At 35.6% G+C, this 20,477-nt stretch overlaps 1 protein-coding gene across 1 annotated transcript in view; it reads right to left on the reverse strand.

The window, feature by feature from the left end:
• Positions 1-9,772, reverse strand: part of LOC108096640 (broad-complex core protein isoforms 1/2/3/4/5) — a 51,633-nt gene extending 41,861 nt beyond the window's left edge. The window contains 3 exon segments of the mRNA XM_043208290.1: positions 5,375-5,539; positions 5,601-5,859; positions 9,135-9,772. Coding sequence (XP_043064225.1) covers positions 5,375-5,539; positions 5,601-5,750 — 315 coding nt within the window. The 5' untranslated portion in view covers positions 5,751-5,859; positions 9,135-9,772.
• Between the last annotated feature and the right edge of the window lie 10,705 nt (positions 9,773-20,477).

Here is a 20,477-nt window from a genome sequence, read left to right on the forward strand (position 1 = left end):
ACTTCTTCTTCCCCTTTAGCTTTTAAGATTTTCTAAGAGGTTTAGAGTTACGCATAAAAATTCAAATCAAATAAAGGTTACAGGACTTATAATAAACTTATTTCATTTAATGAAATAAAGAACCTTAAGAACTTTTTAAGAGGTTAAAAAAAACTTACTCGTTTAACTTAAATTGTTAAAAAATTTGTAAATATATACAAATCCAATATTTAAACATTTTAAAAAAAGCTTAATAATTTTAATCACTTCGATATATAGTTAGCAAACCTAGCAACTCATCCCACTGTGCGGCAAAAACAATGCACGTTTCGTGAGCCGCAGAAAAAATTGCGCTCTCTGGCCGAAGCAGCAATAACAACAATAACAACAAGGAGCGCCAAAAGCGGCGGGCAGTGCGAGTAAGAAGAGCGTCAAAGACAAGAAGCAGGACGAAAAGTTGAACAGAGAAAAAAATCCTGATGGAACTGGACAGACGCAGCGTCGTCCACAAAAGGGGGTGGGCCATAGAGGGGTCCTGGGGCTTTGGGGGGTTTAAGGCTACGACTTGGACTGAGAATGAAAGTGTATGGGGATGTCTCTGTATGTTTGGCTGTGTGTATGAGCAGCGGCCATTGTTGGGGGCACTCTCACAACCACACACACACATAAAGGCGGGCGAAAAATTTTTTCTTTGCGCTTCACTCAATTTCGATTTTTTTCTTTTGGTCCGTTTCCTTCGAAAAGTTCAAAGTTGCAAGCGCGCTCTCGCTCTTTCACTCAGCAAAAAAAGGTAATTCTGTTTGCAAGAAAGAACGAAAGAAAAAATCGGAAAAAATGCAAGCCAAGTGGTTCAGACAGAGGGAGAGGGAAAGAGAAAGCACAGAAGTGAGTCCGGGTGCGGGTGCGGGTGTTGGGCCACCCCATTAACTGATGTCCACCTTATTCCCCGTCTCTGTCTTGTAGTTGCCCGTGTATTTGTGTCCGTTTCAGTTGCTCACATAGTTGGCTAAAGATAAAGGTGAAGGAGCAAGGGAGAAAGGAAGAGAGGTACGCAGAAAAAAATAAAGGGATTTAATCTTAAGAGCACTAATTTTAAACGTCCAACTCTTGTTTTGTATTGTTTTAATTTTAAACTATTTAAATATACATAGGAAAAATTAGGTAATCATCAATTAATACATTAATCAAAAATGAATTGCATTTGCCAGTGGTCTAAAAGGTCAGCTTTAGCCTAACGTGTAGTTTTACTATTAAGTACATACATACATACATATGTATGTGGAAACATATTGGTATGCTAATGTTTCATCTTATTTTTTTCTGTGTAGCACACATGCAATGAGGCCAAAAGTTGGGGAGGCAGCGAGTGGGTGGAACGGAAAGGCACGACGCATTGGGAAGACCCTCAAGTGTTGGCATGCAAAAAAATAAAAAAAATGCAGAAAAAAACAAAACAAAAAATACATAGCAATAAATATAACCAAAGCACATGGCGTGGCAGACACATGCATTTAAAAGTGGAGGCACTAAGGGGTTAAGGGAGCTAAGGCAACTGGCAACACTAAATCATCTGTGCATGTGTACCTCTGTTTGTGTGTGTTTGTTCGCTGGCTGACTACGTTTGCTAAAAGCATTAAAGCAGCGCCAGCATTAATTAACGCTTAGCGAAAATCGAATCTGAGCTTAACCCCAAAAAGAAGAGAAGAAAATAAAAACCAAGAAAGAAGTGTGGCAACGCTGGGGTCAGCCAGCGTGTGTGCGAGCGAGATAGCCTGCGCAAGAAACCGTTTCTTGGTGCCTTTTTTTGGGTGAACCATGTTCAGATCAACGGAGTTCTCTAATTGTTTTAAACGCTCTGTATGCAGCAAGGCAATTACAAAAGCCATTAACATTAACTAGACATTACATTACTTTTGGGGTGAGACTAGGACTAATTTAGGAAAACGAAAATATTTCCAAGGTTATTTTAAAGAAAAATAATTTTTGTGACATTGGTTTACTAAAGACCATTTTAATTTTTCCAGCTTCAAGGTACAAAATTCTTTTATAAGTAACGAACTAAACATTCAAAAGACATTGTCTAAAACGCTAAACATTGATTTCTTAGAAACAAAAACATTTTTACAATTTTAAAAATTAAATTGTGCTGATTTTGAGGCTAGTTATATTTCAACTAATTAAGCCGACTTTGTAATTCATTTGGGTAGTTAAAAAGTTTGCACAAGAACTCATATTCTTTGGCAGTCGCAACAACAATGACTAAGTTTGTGAAAACAACATTTTTTTCGTTCGGAAACACTCCACTGCACATCGTCCGAAAAGTACCAAAAGTTTCGGCTTTCCTCCAATTCCACTGCGATTTTCCCTTAGCAATGCCAATCTGAAGTCCGTACAACAACATTTTTCAAGGCGAAATGGACGCGCCAAAAAAAGGGGGCACCACACACACAAACGTAGTCAGAGGAACTCGAGAGTAAAACAAAAAAATATCCCCAAACACACACACACAAACAGAAAAAAATACGCACCAAGACGAAAGCTCCAGCACACCCATACACACTCACACAAACAGAAGTTGCGGTTGAAACATACAAAAGTACAAGGGCAAATACAATAACAACAAGAAACGGCGAAAATAAAAATGGGCAAAAAAAAGCGGAATACATAAAGTGAAGGAGAAGGAGGAAACTCCAAGAACATGTGCAGAAACAACGGCGACAAACGAAAGAGATACAAGCTGTAGTTGTAGTTGTAAAAGTCGCCAAAAAAAAAGTAAAAGAAAATAGAGGCGCAAAAAAATTCAGCAACTTGTGGAGGTTGAAGAGATGAAAGGGGGTCGGGTGGATGGGCGGTGGGTGGACGGACAGATGGCCGGCAAAACTTTTGCAGCGAAAATATAAAAATGGAGCGCACGTCTGTGACAAAAAAAAAAAAAAGTGAGAGGGGGCAAGGGGAGGGGAAGAGAGAGCATGAATGGGAAGTCGACGTCTGCCAGTCGCCGCAAGAAGAAGGAACGGCGGAAGGAGGGCTATGTGTGTGTGTGTGTGTGTGAGTGGGAGAGAGCGGGTGGAAATGGACCGTCGTTTGAGTTTTTTTTTTCTTTCGCTGCCCCCTCCAACTTGAGTATTTTTTTTATTCCTCAGCCACGGCGACTTGAGTGCGAACCAAGTTGAGCGCTCGGCTTATTTACTCAAGCGAAACTCGCGTCACATTGGCCACCACTGTAATGCGGTTGTTGTCCCCGCTTAAGTGGTTGCTGTTTAAATAAGTTAATGTTAACGCTTAACAGTGAAACGGATTTCCGCTGTGGAAGTTAAGGTCATAGTTATTTCCGAAATTCTTTTAATTGCCAATATCCTTATATAACTTTAAAAAACTTAAAATCTTACAAATTAAATACAACACTAAATTTTAAACCTGTGTTATTTTTAAAACTTTTTGCAAAGTTAAACGCAATATCCCAATAATTTCGCAGCAGAAAATGGTTTTAACATAAAACCCTAAAGCAAACAATATTTACTTTAAAACCTTATATGTATGTTTTTTTGATGAAAATTAAAAAATATTTTAAGTTTTCCTTCCAAATCTATTATTATTTTATTAAACACCTGATTCCCAAGGCGGCCAATCAATACTAATTGGCTTTTACATAAATAAATAATTTGTAAGGACATCAAATGGATTCGCCCGCCAATCCAATTAGTTTCATTATTGATTAGCCTAATTTAATTTTCCCACAGCCCCTAAGGTTAAACCCTTTGACCTGTCATTGGTCAGCTATATAGCTTATTATGACTGGAAATCGATAAATTGGCAAAGCCTCAGTGCACCGACCATGCAAATCAATATCAATTACCAGTTGCGGCAACAAAAATAAAACCTGAGGGCATTCCAATATCGATAGTAAAAGCAGCCACATTTCCCCGACAAATGTTTGGAGGTATACACACTATACTCTCGTACTTGTCTATATATATTATAGGGTATATATATGCCCCCAAGCAATCACCTACAACCAGAATTAATGAAGCACACAAATGACAATTACAATGGGGCGTTGTCGTCAAATGCAAAAAAGCAACAAAGCGAGGCAAGTTGCTTCACCGGAAGAAAAGATTACTTATTTCAAATTGAATACTATAAACATTTTAAAAACGAATTAAATCATTTTTTCTTGGATGAAATATTAAAAAATTCTTGAAATCTTGATCGTTTAAAAAGCGTTTAAAATGTATGCATTTAGTTCTTTATTTTTTCTTTTAACTTAAACTCTTTATCAAGATATGATCAATAGATTTAAAATTCATAAAGGTAAAAACAATTTCAAATATAAATAAAAGTTTCGTAACAAATGTTCTTTAAAACAATTTAATATTGATAAGGAACGAAATATGTTTGTAATATTTTGTATAAATTATACAAAACTATTTTATGTGATAAAACAAATCCAAAGATTTATTCAAAATATTTTTGATTTCATTTATAAAGTTTAGAAAGATTTATCAAAGTGTAGTGGGATGGTTTCGGTGGGTGGCATTTATCTAAATACGGGAGAAAAGGGTGAGCTTGGTGAAAGGGGGGCTATCAGAGGGAGAAGGGGGAGGGGGAGGGGTGGCTGTGCTCAGATAACAACGACCCTGACAGTAATTGTACTCGTACCGCTCCGCCTCTATATTTGTGCGTTCAATTTAAAAAAAAGAACCACTTTTGTGGTTTGGCTAGCTCGATGTTTGTTTGTTGACAAACCGATTAGAGGAGGTGGTAATTGTGGGTGCAGTCCATTTCATAACCGATGGACATTCGAATTGAATGCTAAGAGACTCTGATTTACCAAAAAGATTTCTAGATTGCACCAAAAAATATTATAACAAATAAATCACTTATTTTTAAATACTAGACACTTTTTGTTGGTTTACATCTTTCAGTAGTTAAGATAAGTGTTGATAAGGTAATAAACCTTTGATTTCACACTTATATATGTTTGTTCTTGGTTTTATTGTGTTTTGTTCAACCCATAAAAAAAAAAAATTTATGAGTTATAAGATAAGGGGGAAAGATCCCAAAAATAGTCTTCTGCAAAGTTATCTTATCCATAATGCACAATCACAATTTATACTATTCCATTGTGAAGATTGTTTAAATTTAGAATTCTTTAAATGCCAACAATTTACGGACTAATTAATAAAGAATTTTAATAAATCAGTTTGGAATTTGTTAACTTAGGTACTATATGATTTTTTATTGTATTAGATGGATTAAATTATCTTTAATTTACTTTTATTTTGTATCCAATAATAATAAATAATTGTCTTTCATCTATGTTATTAACTAAACTATAATTGATCTGAAACTAAATCGAAATCTATTGCTAACCAATAACCTGATATGGACTCACCTGTAATTCCGATTCGGTGACGTCAATTTCACCGCGATAAACAAAATCGATGATGGTTTTGAGGTCGGTGAAGATAATGTCGGCGGGCAGGATGATCGTGGGATGTTTGCACGGGTTCTCGAGCAGTAGTTTTTGGAAATACGTCGAGCAGGCGGACAAAACAACCTGAAAAATAAAGGGAATTATTTAGATTGATATGTTTTATTGAATAATTGTGAGTACTAACCTTGTGCGCCTTGAGGGATCCATGTTCGCAGGACAATGTGACATCGACAAAGGACAGATCCTCGCGCAGCTGTTGAAACACTGATGTCATCGTGTTCTGATAGTTGTTCCAGCGGAGACTGAAATACTGATGTCCTCGTACCGCTGCCATTTTAAAGGATTCTTTTTTTCTATTTGAAGCCCACTCGTTGAATTCTTTTCGCTGGCTTTTGTTTGATTTGTTTTGTTTGCGCGTGTTCAACACGTTGTGTATATCCTGGCTGGAAAAGCGAGAAGGGAAAAGCTTTGGTTAAATCGAGGTTTATTTAGTGCTGGCCTGGGAAATCAATCAATACTAAGTGAATAGTGGGTTGGCTGACTGGCTGCATCCTCCGATTTATGTTCCTGGCGAATCGCCGTTCCCGATGCAACTGATTCGCCACCAACCACATGTTGAAGATGCAATAAAAATAAAAGGAGTCGCAGTCAGTCGGCCCATTGTGTTTGAGAGCTTTGCAACGAGTTTGCAGGGAGTGGAGCAGTAAGGAGTGAAGTATGCCGGGAGGTAAGGGGTGAAGGAAGGGGTGTAGAAACTATTTCGAAGACAGGTAGGAGAATATATAATAGTGGCAAATCCTGGTCGAATAACTGATGTCCTGCTGAAGAACATTTTCAACGGGAGGATTTCAACAGCTCCTTTAGAAACGTTTCTATTAAATAAACATGTGAAACTGTATAAGGATTTGGTGCCTTGCCAATATATTCATTTTTAACAAAAAAAAAAAAAAAAAAAAAAAATAAAAAAATAAAACAAAACAATAAAAAAAAAAAAAAAAAAAAAAATAAAATTAAAAAGATTTTAAAAACATTCTGAATTGTTTTTTCTGTTAAAGTTTGAACTCTGCGATTAACTTGTTATATTATAGTATAATTTAAAATTTTTTATCAATTAATTACCAATTTTAAACTATCAAAATGTTTGACAAACATTATATTCCTTATCTGCAACTAACGGAATTTCGATCCTCACATTTTTCATTTCTCTTATTTTTGCCAATAATTCCAAACAGCTAAAACAAGTATTTATCGTTGAATTCGCGTTTAAACGTTTTACTGATAAGCGTGCTTTGACGAATGGTCGTAAATTTGGTTTTGTGTTTGGATTTACATTGAAACGTACACATTTGAGCCTCCTATCTAAACGTATTTTGTTTACCATATTTCCCAACTAGCTTATTTTTACTCAAAGCTTTAACTCGACAGGCCAACGAGCAGCAACTATTTTTACTTTATTTAGTGGTGGTCATGTCGCGTGGTTTTAGCACTGCTCGAATAGTTTTGTTTTGCACATTTTCATGTAAAATGCTGGGCCAGGCCCAAAGGAAGAAAACCGAAACCGAAACCAGTTTTCAGTGAAACTTCTTTTTCGTATGCCCTTCCAAAGGGTATTTATTCTTTAAGCAAAAGGTTGTAATTAGCATTCACTGCGGTTTAAATTTAATCCTGGTTTTAGGTAGTTAGTTTGGCATTAATACAAGTTTAAAGAGAATGGCTTAAACTACTTGTTGTTTAAAAAAAAACAAATAAGGTTCAAAAGGTACTGAAGTTCAATCCGTTACAGCAGTGTTGTGTAAGTATATTATTTAAGGGATTTCATTTTTTTCAAATGCCCAAAAGGGCATTGTTAGTTCAATAAAAAATAGACACTTAGCCCCAAAATTGTTTCATGACAAGTTGTTAAAAAAAAGGGTATTTTAACTCTGGCATTCCGTTAAAAAAAACTTCCTTTCTCGTTTTCAATGGCACGTATTGGTGCCTGCAAGTTGTTTTTGCTAGTTGGAGCATTGTCAAAAAAAAGGAATAAAAAAGCATAATAGGAATGCTGAAAGGATGCTTGAAGAGGCAACTTGCCGTGCAAATAGAATGGGAAGCAATGGGACAATGGGGAGAAGGCGCGGAGAAGAAAACCAACTTTTGCTTGCAACTTCCAATGCCATGGTTATAAAATGCAACCACAATTTTATTCCAAACAGAGAAATCCAGTAAAAACGAAAAACTTCAAGGGATTTTTATTACAAAGTCAAAACAACAGTGGAACTTCCTACGTTTGTAAAAAAAAAACTTATGAAATTTTATCGAACTTATTATCAAGAGTTTAAATAAAAATTGTTATTTCCCTTTGAAGCGCAATTTTCTTTGAAAAAAAAAAAATTATAAAAAGGTATTGACTAAATAAATTACATATTACAATTTCGTAAAAAAAAAAAGTTAAAATACATATATAAAAACTAAGTTTATTATTTATCTGAAATTTCCTGTATATTAATTGTTTCAAAACAATTGTATTCCAACAAGAAGCTTCACCGTATTGCATTTCATTTTTGAAGAAGATTCGCAATCAAAACAAAAAACGGTGGAAAGAAAAAGGTGTGAAGAAGGGGAATAATAGGTGTTGCCACCCACTCAAAAATCAGTGTCTCTTTCTCGCTCTTTCCCTCTCTTTTTTGCTTCTCCCAGAGAGTCTTATCATTAATCGCACATTATGCGGCCTGTTTTTTCCCGTTGTTACTATTCATTTTTCTTTTTTTCACTAGACCAATCCACGTTTTTTTCTGCTATTGTTCCCCCCATAGTTGCTTTCTCACTCTCGCACCCACATGTAGGAGATTTGCCGCCTTTTGGAGCCTCTTCTTGTTTTCTCCCTTCTATCTGTCCTTTTGTATGTTTATTTGGCAAATGGATAAAGAGTGTTCGTAGTTTTGTTTGTGGACGGACTTTTTAACTTTTCTCTGGCCTTAAATACATATGTACATATGTACATACATTCCTGCACTTCATGTTGTAATACCCTTTGGAGGCTTATGTATAAATCGGTCATTGAGCCGTTCTTATAGGTACTTTATGATTAGCAAATAAAACTTTTTAATATACATGTTGTCAATTATAATTATTGTACGATTTAATTACGTTAATACGTTATCCTTAACGTTGTTGTCTGTTCTTAATTCCACTGTGCCGAATTTATCAACTGATAAACCCATTTCGTTACACTGTGTTTTTCCAGGCAAAGGCAACTTCGTTTTCGTTGCGTCTCCTCTTTGCTTTTGGATGGTGTGCAAGCGAGCGAGCGAGACAGCTGTTTGGTAAGGGAGAGAAGGGGCGCAACGAAGAAGAAGGAGAATAAAAAGGGGGGAGGCAAAGGCGCAAGACAAATGACAGCGCGCTTCGAAATGAGTGAGTGGGTGAAGGAGAGGCAAAAGAAAATGGATTTTAAACATTTTTGTTTTGATTATTATTGTTCTTGTTCGTCGCAAAACTTTGCAAAGCAAAAGGGCGAGGAGAGCGGGAAAGGTAAAGCTGAGTAAAGAGAGGAGAGAAAGAGGGAGAGCGATGTAATGCAAATGTAATGCTGAACAATTGCATTTGCCAATTGAAACCAATTGAAAGGTTTGCAGTATTTTTATTTTTCCCTCCCCCCCTCCTTTTTATACACTTCGCAAACAACAAATATGTTCGCCTCTTATTTTTAGTTTAGTTTTTGTGGGGCTGCCTTTACCTTTTCGCTATTTATATTTGATTTTCGCTGCTGCTGCAATTTGCCGCCTGCCTTTTTGCATAATAATAGAGGAAATACGTCAAAGAGTCCCCGTTACGTTGCGTATTTGTTGCTTTTTTTGTACTGCATGCGTATTTACCGCCAGTTTTGTGTTGTTTTTGGTGCTACTGCCTTTTTTCTTATGTTTTTTTTTTTTGCTCTTTTTCGTTTATTCACCTTTTTCTTTTTATTAAATTTGTTCGCTTTTATTTTTATTTTTCGCTGCGCCTTCTGCTTCTACGCTCGTGCACACACACACGCGCGCACGCACCGCACGTACACACACACAAGCATTGCGATTGGTTTTTCATAATTCGCATAGCAAAAACTTTAATTTTATTCTATTTGATTTTCTTGGTTGGCACGCTGTCGCTGCTTCATTTTATTGTGTTAACCATTTCCATTCTGATTGGGGCCGCACTTTGACCGCTTCATAATACGCTGATTAAATTTACCAACCGCGCTTTTCCGCACTCTTTTTCGCGCACGCACCGAATTTCGCTGGCAAAACGGAATTTAAAATAATAATTATTTTTTCAGCTCGTCGTTCATCGGAGTGCTCGTGTTCGCCATTTTCGTGTGGCGCTGCCAGATGGTTGCCAGGCGCTGAAAAGTAGCAAAAGGTGCTTAAAGTCTTTGATTGCAAATCCATTAATTTAAATTGCTTCATTATTTAGTTAAATACTTATTTTATCTTTCATTTTATTTTCCTTAGACGAAAAATCGCTGTAATTTTCTTAATTTATCATTAGTTTTCGACTAAGTGGCATCCCGTTATCGGTTGTTCTTTGCTTCGCCACCTGTACAATCTAGTTGTCCCGCTTACACTGCCGTCATTTGGCCTATCGATTTTTTTCATTATAAATTTGAAATGGGCGGGAAAAAACCAAACATTTAAAAAATGTGGATGTAAATGATATACATTTTAATAATTGAATTTATATAAAAAATATATTGGTGCTTGTTGAATTACATTAAAAACTGTGTTACGATTTTTTATCCCAAAAAAGTAAGTTGAAAACATATTTGCAACTTATCAGCGTTAAAAATTATGTATGGTAATGTGTTAATAATTTTAAAGAAACATTTTTACGTTTGAGAAATCTTCGAAGGGTGAAAATTGACAGAGAAGAGTAAATTACAAATAACTACAAATTTTATTTAAAACATTTTTAAAATATTTTTCAGAGTAGCCACCTAATTATATTGCTGTCCAGACAAAAGCTTGTTGCTACAAAACTATCGTTCCGCTCGTATTGCCTATCGATACTTTGGCGGTCTTCTATTTGGAAATCAAATATGTTAGCCCGTTGAAACTCGATCATTACATTACATTTTAGAAACCCGTTTAATGCTCGTGTGCTTGCAAGTCATGACTGCGAAAATGCCAAAAACTTTATGTATTTATAATGAGCAAATAAATATTCGCCACCGACAACGCACGCATTTGCATAATGAAGGCGAAACCATTCAAATGAGTTGCACTTTCTCCGCTGCCTTAATTTGTATAAATATGTACGAGTGGGTGGGAGTCCGCCTAGCCCCATAAAAAATCAAGCCAAAAACCCAACGAAGCTAGCATACAAAACGACTGATTTGCAGCGTAAAATTATAAACCAATACATACATACGTACATAGATACATACATACATATGAACATTTGCATTTGGATGCGTGGAGCCTCGGGTAAAAGCTAATAGCTAATGGAGAACTTACGTGCCAATTGACATTCATGAGTCCCAAGGCCGAATACATTAAAATAATTGCATGTTCTAGCTCCAAAGCAGTAGAATAGTACAAAAAAACAATACAACAGAAAAAAAAAACAAACATAATTGTGGCATGATCGAGTCGGAAATTAATTGCTCTCGTTTTCCAACTTTCCAGCGCGGAAAAATCGATCGACTGTGGGGTACAAAAGGGGGGTTGGAAGTGGGGAACCCAGCGAGGTCGTTCCAGCAATTGATGTGTGCACCTATTTATTTACCTACCTAAAAACACACAAACATGTGAATATCTCCCTCCTATGCTATGCACATGTGTACATATGTATATACCATATAATTATAGGCGCACATAGGCGTCACCCCCGCCTCCCCCTTGAAAACCCGCCCCCTGGAAAACCCACAAACGCACCCTACTCCATTTGAATAACCCCACACGTCAGCCGCATTTTACACACACCGCACATGCACAAGTATTTATTTAGGTACATGCACTGCGGATTGAGTGGCGGGTGGAACTTTATCGTGTCACGAGGTTAAGTCACTTAAACAATTGCAGTGTCCACTACAAATATAACTATGCTAATAAATATTGGAGTTACACATGTATTATCTAGGTTAATCTAAGAATCAGAAAAGTTATTATCAAGCTTTAAGTAGTTTCAAAGTACTCTTTATTATCATAAAAACTGTTTATTAAACTTGGCAGGACATCTTTTTAATATTCCTTAAATAACCTTTTAAAAACAGTTCTTTTGGTACCAATATCATCCTGGTAACTTACAAGAAATTATTAAGGAAACCCATTTCAAGTTTACTTCAAACCCTCCTATCTACATAAAAAATAATTTAAATAACACAAATAACTTACTCTGCCCTTTGGTATCTCAGTTAACCTGAAAATACAAAAGAAAATTGTTTCCGTTAAGGTGGGAGCTCTCTAACAATACTAACCTAAGTTAATCAGTATTGATTTAACATTCCCCCCAATTCCATTTGACTTCCATTGCCATCTCTAAAACACACACACGCACATGCCTCCACAATTAGAGACGGACAAACAAACAAAACAAAAGATCCCCCACACCAACTAAAACAACAGCAACAACAACAAAGAAAATAACAACAATGATGCTCGGTTATGTTCGGATTTTCGCTTCGTTTTTCGTTCGGTGATTTTGGGATCGAAATGGAAATGGAAGCGCTGCTCCAAAAAAAGCATAAAGCACGTAAATGGAAAATGGAATAAATGGGTGGGAGAGTAAAAAAAGAAAGGCAGAGAGAAAGAGGGGGCAAGAGAGAGAGAGAGCGCCAAGGTGGGGAAAATGAGAGCGAGCGCATTAGAATAGCTCTGCTGCAACAATTAATGCATATTAAGGTCAGCTTTTCTGCCCTTCTGGTTTGTTTTTTCGAAAAACACCAAGTGCGGCCCACAGATGGCGCCAGCAGTTCTAAACCACACGCCGGAAATCAGAACCGTGAAAACTGGTTTTCATATCTTTACTTGTGAAATAATAATTTTTCTTTACTTGATTAAAATTTGGAATCCACCGATAAATTTCTTTTAAAAATTTGAAGATACTTTAATAAAAACAAATAAGTACCAAATTAAAAAAATAATAAATGCAAAAATTGTTTTAATATTAATTTGTTCGGATTCGTAATTAATTAATTTTGTAATATTTCAAAACAGTTTTGCAAGCTAAAGTTTTTCATATATTAAAAAAAATTAGTATTGCAATTATAATAACAATTTATCATACAAATATTTACAGTTGCGACAGAAACGTTTCGTTCAATTTTAGGGTTTTGATTGGAGTTAAAATTCTATACTTTTTCTGTAGACAATTACAAATATTTTGTTATTTTCGAAAAACGAATTCATTACATTCCAAAAGGGCAATGTAGAAGTTTTATCTCCAAATTTTACATAATAAGACAAAGAAAACTCGAGTCGTGAAAGATCAATGGAGCGAACATAAATAGAGCTGATTTCACAGTCGATGATCCACAAACTCGGTCCCCAAAAAATGCCAATGAGCATACACAACCCACTCGAAAAGCCGAAAAACTTCTGTTTTTGGCATGGAAAGGCAACAACAACAACAACAGCAGCAACCAGTTAACAAAAGCCACAATTTACAGAGCGATTGACGTCATTGGAAGGTTTATATATTTTTTTTTTCTATGGAAAAGTTTATGTAAGTCTGTGGGCAGAAAATTCGTGTACGTGTATTAGTGCGCGTGCTGGGCGACAAGTGCAATCCATTTCTTGAATGGTGCGCATGCACTAACCCCTTTGCCGCCCCTTTTGCCACCGCCCCCAATCCCCAATCCCCACACCCCTTCAAAAAAAAACTAAACCAAGCGAGAGAGAGAGGGAGTCGAAAAGCTTTTATGAGTGTGTGCAAAGCAATTTCATGTCATAAGTGCATAAAAATTGCAAGGCCCTGAAAAGCGGTTCGCTTCACATGACAAACATTAGATTTATCAGTCGAGCTCTCTCTTGCTTTTTCTCTCTTACTCTCTGTGTTGCTATCTCTTTCCGGGCCCCTCCACCGCTCATTATCTAATGTTCACTTTGGAGGTTTTTGCAAAAAAAAAAATACAAAAACAAGAAAAGAGTAAAAACTATAACCTGCCCTAGAACTTTTTTTACATACTAACTTATGCACATACGCGTAGATAAAAAGTTCTCATGTAAGCACAGTCGCGGCAAAACAATAGTACCAAAACTATGTAAAAAATTTACTTAGTATAATGTTTTAATTGCTTTAATAGTTAATATCCTAAAAATCTTATGCAATCCATTTGAGCCCAGTCTATTAAAAATTTAATAATAATTATATACATAAATTGTTATACAATTTTTACGTGCTTATACATATTTTATTTAATACTATTTGCTAACATTTTGCAAAAAACTAGTTCAAAAAAAATTTACGAAATCCAATCTTTTTTAAATTTTTTTGCAGATAGATTTTTAATTCATTCAAAAGATGTAAAACTTCATATGAAAACAACAAAGTCACATCATCAACTTTAAGATTGTTTCCACAATTGTTTGTTTTCACGAAGGTAATAATAAAATAACAATTATTGGCAACCGAAAGGTAGTAATCAGGCAAAAGTTTATTGAGACTTGGGGTTGTTTAAGGGCTGTCCCCAGGCCTATAATTGTCACCATAGTTGTTAGTATGTACTGGCGTTAGTTATCTCAATTCTGGTTGCAGTTTTTGTTGACGTGTTTTTTTCGCAACGAAGCCCTTCAATGGATGCCCACACACAACCGCACACCTGGAAACTAACTCAAAGGTAGAGAGCTAGCCTCTAGAATTATCCACGTGCATATGTGCATACTATATGTATGTATGTATGTATGTATGCATGTAAGTGGGTTTAAGTACATACCTTAGCGACAGGTGCTGGATTTTTTTTACAACCTGCTCCGCCCTTAGTCATGTCATACAATGCGTTGACATTCAGCTCAACTAAAGTAGCTGCTTATTTCCATGATCCCCAATCGGTACACTATTAAGTAATTGAAGCACTTGAAACTTAATGCAGATCGGGCGGAAATTATCATATAATGTTCAACAAATATGTAGACAATTCTGTAGAGGAAGACACTCCTACAAATTGAACATCTCAATTAATTATTTATTCAATGCAGTGTTTGCTGAAAAAAAAACTAATTTGAATATGAGCTCTATAATAAAACGATTTCATGTTAATTTGTGTTTATTATTGTAACTACTGTGTTTCTTAGAAATATAATAGAAATATGCCCCAAGGTAACAACTTGATAAAAATGTTTGGATCTTAACATCAAGAAGTCAAGGTCATATTCAGGTATATTTGCTATAAATGTGTCACCATTTTCCTTTTTGTGGATCTGTTATTTTTAAACTGGGTTATGACATAATGAAAAAACTTAGTTAAAGAGTTGGCAAAAGATAAACTCTAAAGTTAATTGTCAGTTCAATTAAATTGCGGAAACAAATTAGCTGTGCTTTAAAGTTGATTTATGAAGATGAAAGTTTCTTTTCTACCTGTTTTTCCTTCACCCAGAAATGAGCAAAATAATATTTATAAAGCTTTATAATATAATTAAAATAATGTAAATATTAATATATAAGCAAATATGTAAATATGTAAACAAATCCTAAATTATATATTTTCATTTTCTTATACATATTTAAATCAAGTATGTATTATTTTCAACGAAGGCCATAAAAGTTAATTACCACTCCGCCTCGTTTTTAACAAAGTTTTTTTTATCTCACAAATAATGTATATTTTAATTTCAACTACAAATTAGCGTCCAATAAGCGATGGGTTATGAGCTAATGCTCCTTCATCTTAACCCCTCTATTTTTGTTTTTGCTTCCCCTCTAAAAGGAAAAGCTCGCTTGGCAACACAAGTGGAAAGTAAAGACGTGAGGAAGCAAAAGGTGGAAATGAGAGGAAAAAAACAGAAGCATACGTCGTGGCGCTTTTGCGTGGGCACTCTCTTTTGCACTCTCTCTTTAAATTTTCTGCTACTCTCATTTTCACCCCCTCTATCGCTTGTATTCCCTCTCTGGCACGATTTTGGCTCGTGTGGATCTCGTGCTCTATTTCACTCCCCCGAAAAGTTAGAGAGAGGAGGGAGCATAATAATGCGAAAGAGAGAGAGAGAGAGAGGGAGTGCGCGCAATTATCCCTTCGATCTGGGGCTCACTTTTTATTGCTGTCTGGAATGTGGAATAACGGGATTGCGTACGCCTCTCAATTAACATTATTTTTAGGGTAGTTTTCCTGCACTTTGGCCCTGAAGCTCTATTTGCCTCAATCGATGTTCCCTCCCACCCTACGGCCGCCACCCCGCTGAAAATGCCCACTGTTTTGGGGTGGAAATTGTTTCGGCTTCGGGATCATCATCATCATCATATTGTAACGAACCGAAATAAACTTTTTTTCTGCTTAGGGTTTCACCATTTTGATGTTCCTATAGTTGTTGTTGTTTTTGTGGCTGCTTGTGGGCCGACATGACAACGTGAAATTTACTTTATTGTCTGTCCGTGTATTCCATTTCAAAGCATTACTTTTTCGCTGATGCGCCCTCGGGGCGAATCGGTGGAGCGCCCACACCCATCTCCATAAATGTACAAAAAAAAAAAACACCCAACACACACTCACATGTCCAGACGACAGTCGAACTCCCCTAACTGGAACTTTATTAAAATCGAACTTCCAATTAGTACTGTTTGTTATACATGATAGGAAACACAAATAAAAACATGTCCTATAAATATCCTAACAATTAGAAAAATGATTCTAAAAGCGATACTTTTAAAAGTCTTTTTGATTGAACACTTTCCTGATCCTCCTGCTCTATTGTTTTTAGCCAGCATCAAAAGAACATGAAAATTTTAATTTAAATTTCAAAAAAAGTAACCTTTGCTAAAAGTTTAAGTTACTGTAATTAGACTGTATGTATATGTTTGCGTTGCTCATCACGGGATCGTCAAAAGCTCAACATCAAAATGATTTTTAAACATTGCCTTTTTTTTAGGTTTTGCATGCAACTTTCTATGTGTGTATAAATCTTTTTTATGTGTAATTAACTTTTATTCGGGGCTTTTGTTTTGTTTTTTGTTGTTTCTTTGTTGCCATAACAATTGCAAAAACTTGATTTTCAGCGTGTACGAAAATAAGTGCTTACGATAACTGTGTTTCATCAAAAACCGCAGCCTCATCAGCAGCAACGCCAGTCATAATTTGGAAACTATAATTGCGCATCTTTAAATTCTGCACATTATTAACGGCACGAAGAAATCCAAGCTTTTAATAATTAGCCGACATAAAAAATAAACAGCTGAAAATAATTTCCAAAAGTTTTGCCAGTTTGGTTAGGCAAAGAACAAACATTTAGGGTTTAAGTAAGGTTAAATGTTTCAGATTTATTATTAAGGAAAAAAACCACTTTAGAAAACCAATATATATGAGGTAAAATGTTAATACAAACACATAGAAGTGCGATCATACTTAAGCCTTTGATATTAGTTAACTTTACTTGATTGTTTCTGGAAAATGTTTTTTAGAATGGAGACACTATGTTAATTTTTTTTTCTTATTTGAAACATTTTATTTATTGTACAAGTTTTCACACACTAAAATGACATTATAATAATTAGCAAAACAATAAAAAAATTTGTTGCCTACGGATATGGAATTTTCTACTCCAAACAAGTCGGAGAAAATATTGGCTGAGATCATGGAAACAAGAAGCTGGGGCTCGGCTAAAGATCGAAAAACAAAAAAACTTGTTTGGCTTTGGTTTTCTGTTTATTTTTTTTCCTTTTGGCAACATTTTTTCTCTATTAACAAAGCTGAGGCAAAGTGAAAATTTTTGCCGCACCTTCAGTCTGTCAAAGTTTTTATCTGCCGCGATCTCTAAAGAGATTCAAGCCTTAGCCAAATTTTATTTAACCCTATTTATTTTCAAGCCATTACCTCTTTTAAATTTTGTTTTCAATTCTATATTGAAGGAAACGGGAATTACAAAATGGAAGAGCAATAAACGTATAAATGTATGATCATCATTATAAACCACATCAAAAGATACTTTTTTAACCTGCAATTTTCAAGCTAATTAAAGTAAGTTAGTTATATTATTTCTAAGTTAAAGTTTCTTACTTTCGGCAATGCAACAATTTATCTTAAGACGAGAAAGGGTAATGCAACCAATTAAGTTTGTTTTCCCCAAAAGTTTTGTGGAATTAGCCAAGTTAAGACACAGATATGAGTCACTGACTGACTGCATGAGTATGTTCGAAAAGTTGAGTTTTTGGGTTTTTACCTTGTTTTCCCACCTCCATCTTCTCTTTTCTTGGGCTTCCACTTTGTCGGAATGGAGAACACAGCTGTTCCATAAAAATTCCTTTTTTCGCGTTTAATTTTAGCCACAGAAATTGCACGGGGGAAAACAAAAAGTGCAAGAACAAAAAATGTTTATTTTCGTATTGTGCTCGAAACTCATTTACATGCAAACACAAATACACTGGCAAACACAGCCGACGAAGAAAATGGAAAAGGAAGCGAACAAAATGCGTGGGACGCAAACTTTACACCCAGGGCCACAAAAAGAGTGTTAACCTTGAAGGAGTCGCGGAGTCTAAAGATGCCCACAAATTTACTTTTGCGTAGGTTATATTATTATTTTAAGAAACGTTAAAACTAAAAGTCTTGGCATTCAAATTTACTTAAGACTCAACTCTGTTAATCTGTATCTTGCCAGTGCTGTACCACATAAGTTAGCTTAGTTTTGTAAACTTTTATATCTTTTATAATAAATAAATATTCTATATCTATTCACCATATTGAACTAAAAGATATGTAAGCTTCCTTTGTAAATCGTTTCTTTCTTTTAATAATACACCTCCCTATTATTTTTTAAAATTATAATACAAATTAATAATGAACATAATAAATAAAAAACTTTAAAGTATTTTCCTTATATTAATTAGAAAAACTTTAGTGTTGTAAAGTAGATTATATTAAGCAAATACTGATTATAAAGGAAGGTGATATTTATATGTAAGTATTTATGTAATTGTTGATGTATTAGATTTTTTCCCACATTTGGTCGGCTTTAATTTCAAGTTATTCGATAGCCAGACAATGTAACATTCGTTGATATAGGTATCTTTAAATCGATCAGTTCTTGGGATCATATTCGCTGGGTTTTCCCTTCTGCTTTTCGCCGCTTATTTCGCGCAGTTCCTTTCCCCCTGAAAAAAATTCACATGCGAATGCAAATTGCAAATGCAAAGCCAACGGGGCAACATGGCCACAATTTGTGCTGTAGAACCCACAGAAGACCATATAGAAGACCCATCCGTCCCATTCGGAAACCGAGAAGTCGAGAGCGTTTTTATAGCCCAGAAGAGCAGATGTGCGGCGTTTTGGCTCCCGCTACACCGATCCCAACCCCCTTCAAAAAAAAAAAAGCAAAAAAAAAAAAATATACCTTGAATTTTCCCATTTTATGCGCCCCTACCCATTGTATTTGTTCCTCCATTAATCTGTTTTTCGTGTGTATACGGCACATGCACTTATTTTTTGTTTTTCGCATGCTCATGTTCATTTCCTTTTGTCAATTGAATTTAATGGAGTTGAGTGGCGGCGACCCATTTGCGTTAGTATGCGTTGGTATACGTGTGTGTGTGTATCTGTGTGTGTCGGAGTGTTCGTGTGGCCAAGGGTGGAATGGAATTGATCGATCAAGTTGATCAGGGGAGCGTGCAACGATCGTGTGCATAATATGTTAGTTAGGGGTGGTTTTTTCTCAGATCCTGATCTGCAGCTGTTGGGTTTTTGTTTTTTTGTTTTGTATTAGTTGGGGAGGGCGGGAAAACCGCCGGGTTCCCCGAGTGCAACCCTTGGGGGACTGGATCGGGGTCCTACAGCTGGATCCAAACCACCCGGTTTCCACACTAAGGAAAACAGGGAGTTTTACTGAATCCCATTGTAAAACTTGTAGACATGTGTTCTGAATGTGCCACCATTGAGCATACAAATTGAAAACCTTCAAGTGAACATGTGGATAAATATTTAAATTAACACCTTTCCGTTATATCACGATTTACTAAGCAAAATTAAATAAACACATTAATGGGTAATAAAAGCTATGTTTTCTGGAAGTTATTTTCTCATGTCGATAAGTAAGGGTCAATATATGGTTAAAGAAGGAATACAAATAAATGTCGATAAAAAAGAAAGAAATAAATACATATAGTAAATCATTTCTAAATAATGCAAATTACTAAGATTATTTAAAACTGTTTTAAAATACAAATATGTAAATATGTAACAAAACAAAAAAATATATGAGTTAACAAAAATTCATTGTCAAAGAACTCATTCTTTGTTATTAAAAAATATATGGATAAGTAAAGGGATCGTAAGAGGTTTGATAAAAAGTCAAAGTCAAAATATCGACGTATAAGTTTCAATTTCTATTTAATTATATAATTTTGACATATCAAGGGGTTATTTCCCTGAATACGTAATAACAATATCTCAATTATTATTATTTCACCGCCCTTAGAACCCAAATCAATTTGGTCACACTTTTGATGGTTTATTAGGTTGAAGGGGTGCTATGAAAACATCAATCCAGTAATGAATTCTAGTAAGTAGTCGCACTTGATTAGTTTTTTTCGGAAGGAAAGGCTCAGTTGTTTGTTGTTGATATTTTTCCACGCTACAAGATAAACATTTTAATCCCAAGTATTAAACGAATTTGAACCGTTTTTTTTCGATTTCAAGGACATGATTAATACCCTGTGTAGGGGATGAATGCAACTCTTTTTTTCGCCAAGTGGAAGGTCCCCTGTGAGATCGCAGCTGACGTTCGGTTCGCTTGGCTTGGTATTCGCAATAAGGCATAAGTTGAAAAAAGGGGGGGACCGACCGAATGGGACCACCAACCCCTGGCGGCAGGATCTGTCCAGTGTGTGTGTACGGCGGGTTTCCACCCCAAGGAAAAAAGAGGACAGTGCCACCACCCTCGCACCCTCCCGAATTCGAATC

This window comes from Drosophila ficusphila, unplaced genomic scaffold (genome assembly GCF_018152265.1).
Source record: "Drosophila ficusphila isolate 14025-0441.05 unplaced genomic scaffold, ASM1815226v1 contig_414, whole genome shotgun sequence".
In the NCBI taxonomy this organism is placed as follows: domain Eukaryota; kingdom Metazoa; phylum Arthropoda; class Insecta; order Diptera; family Drosophilidae; genus Drosophila; species Drosophila ficusphila.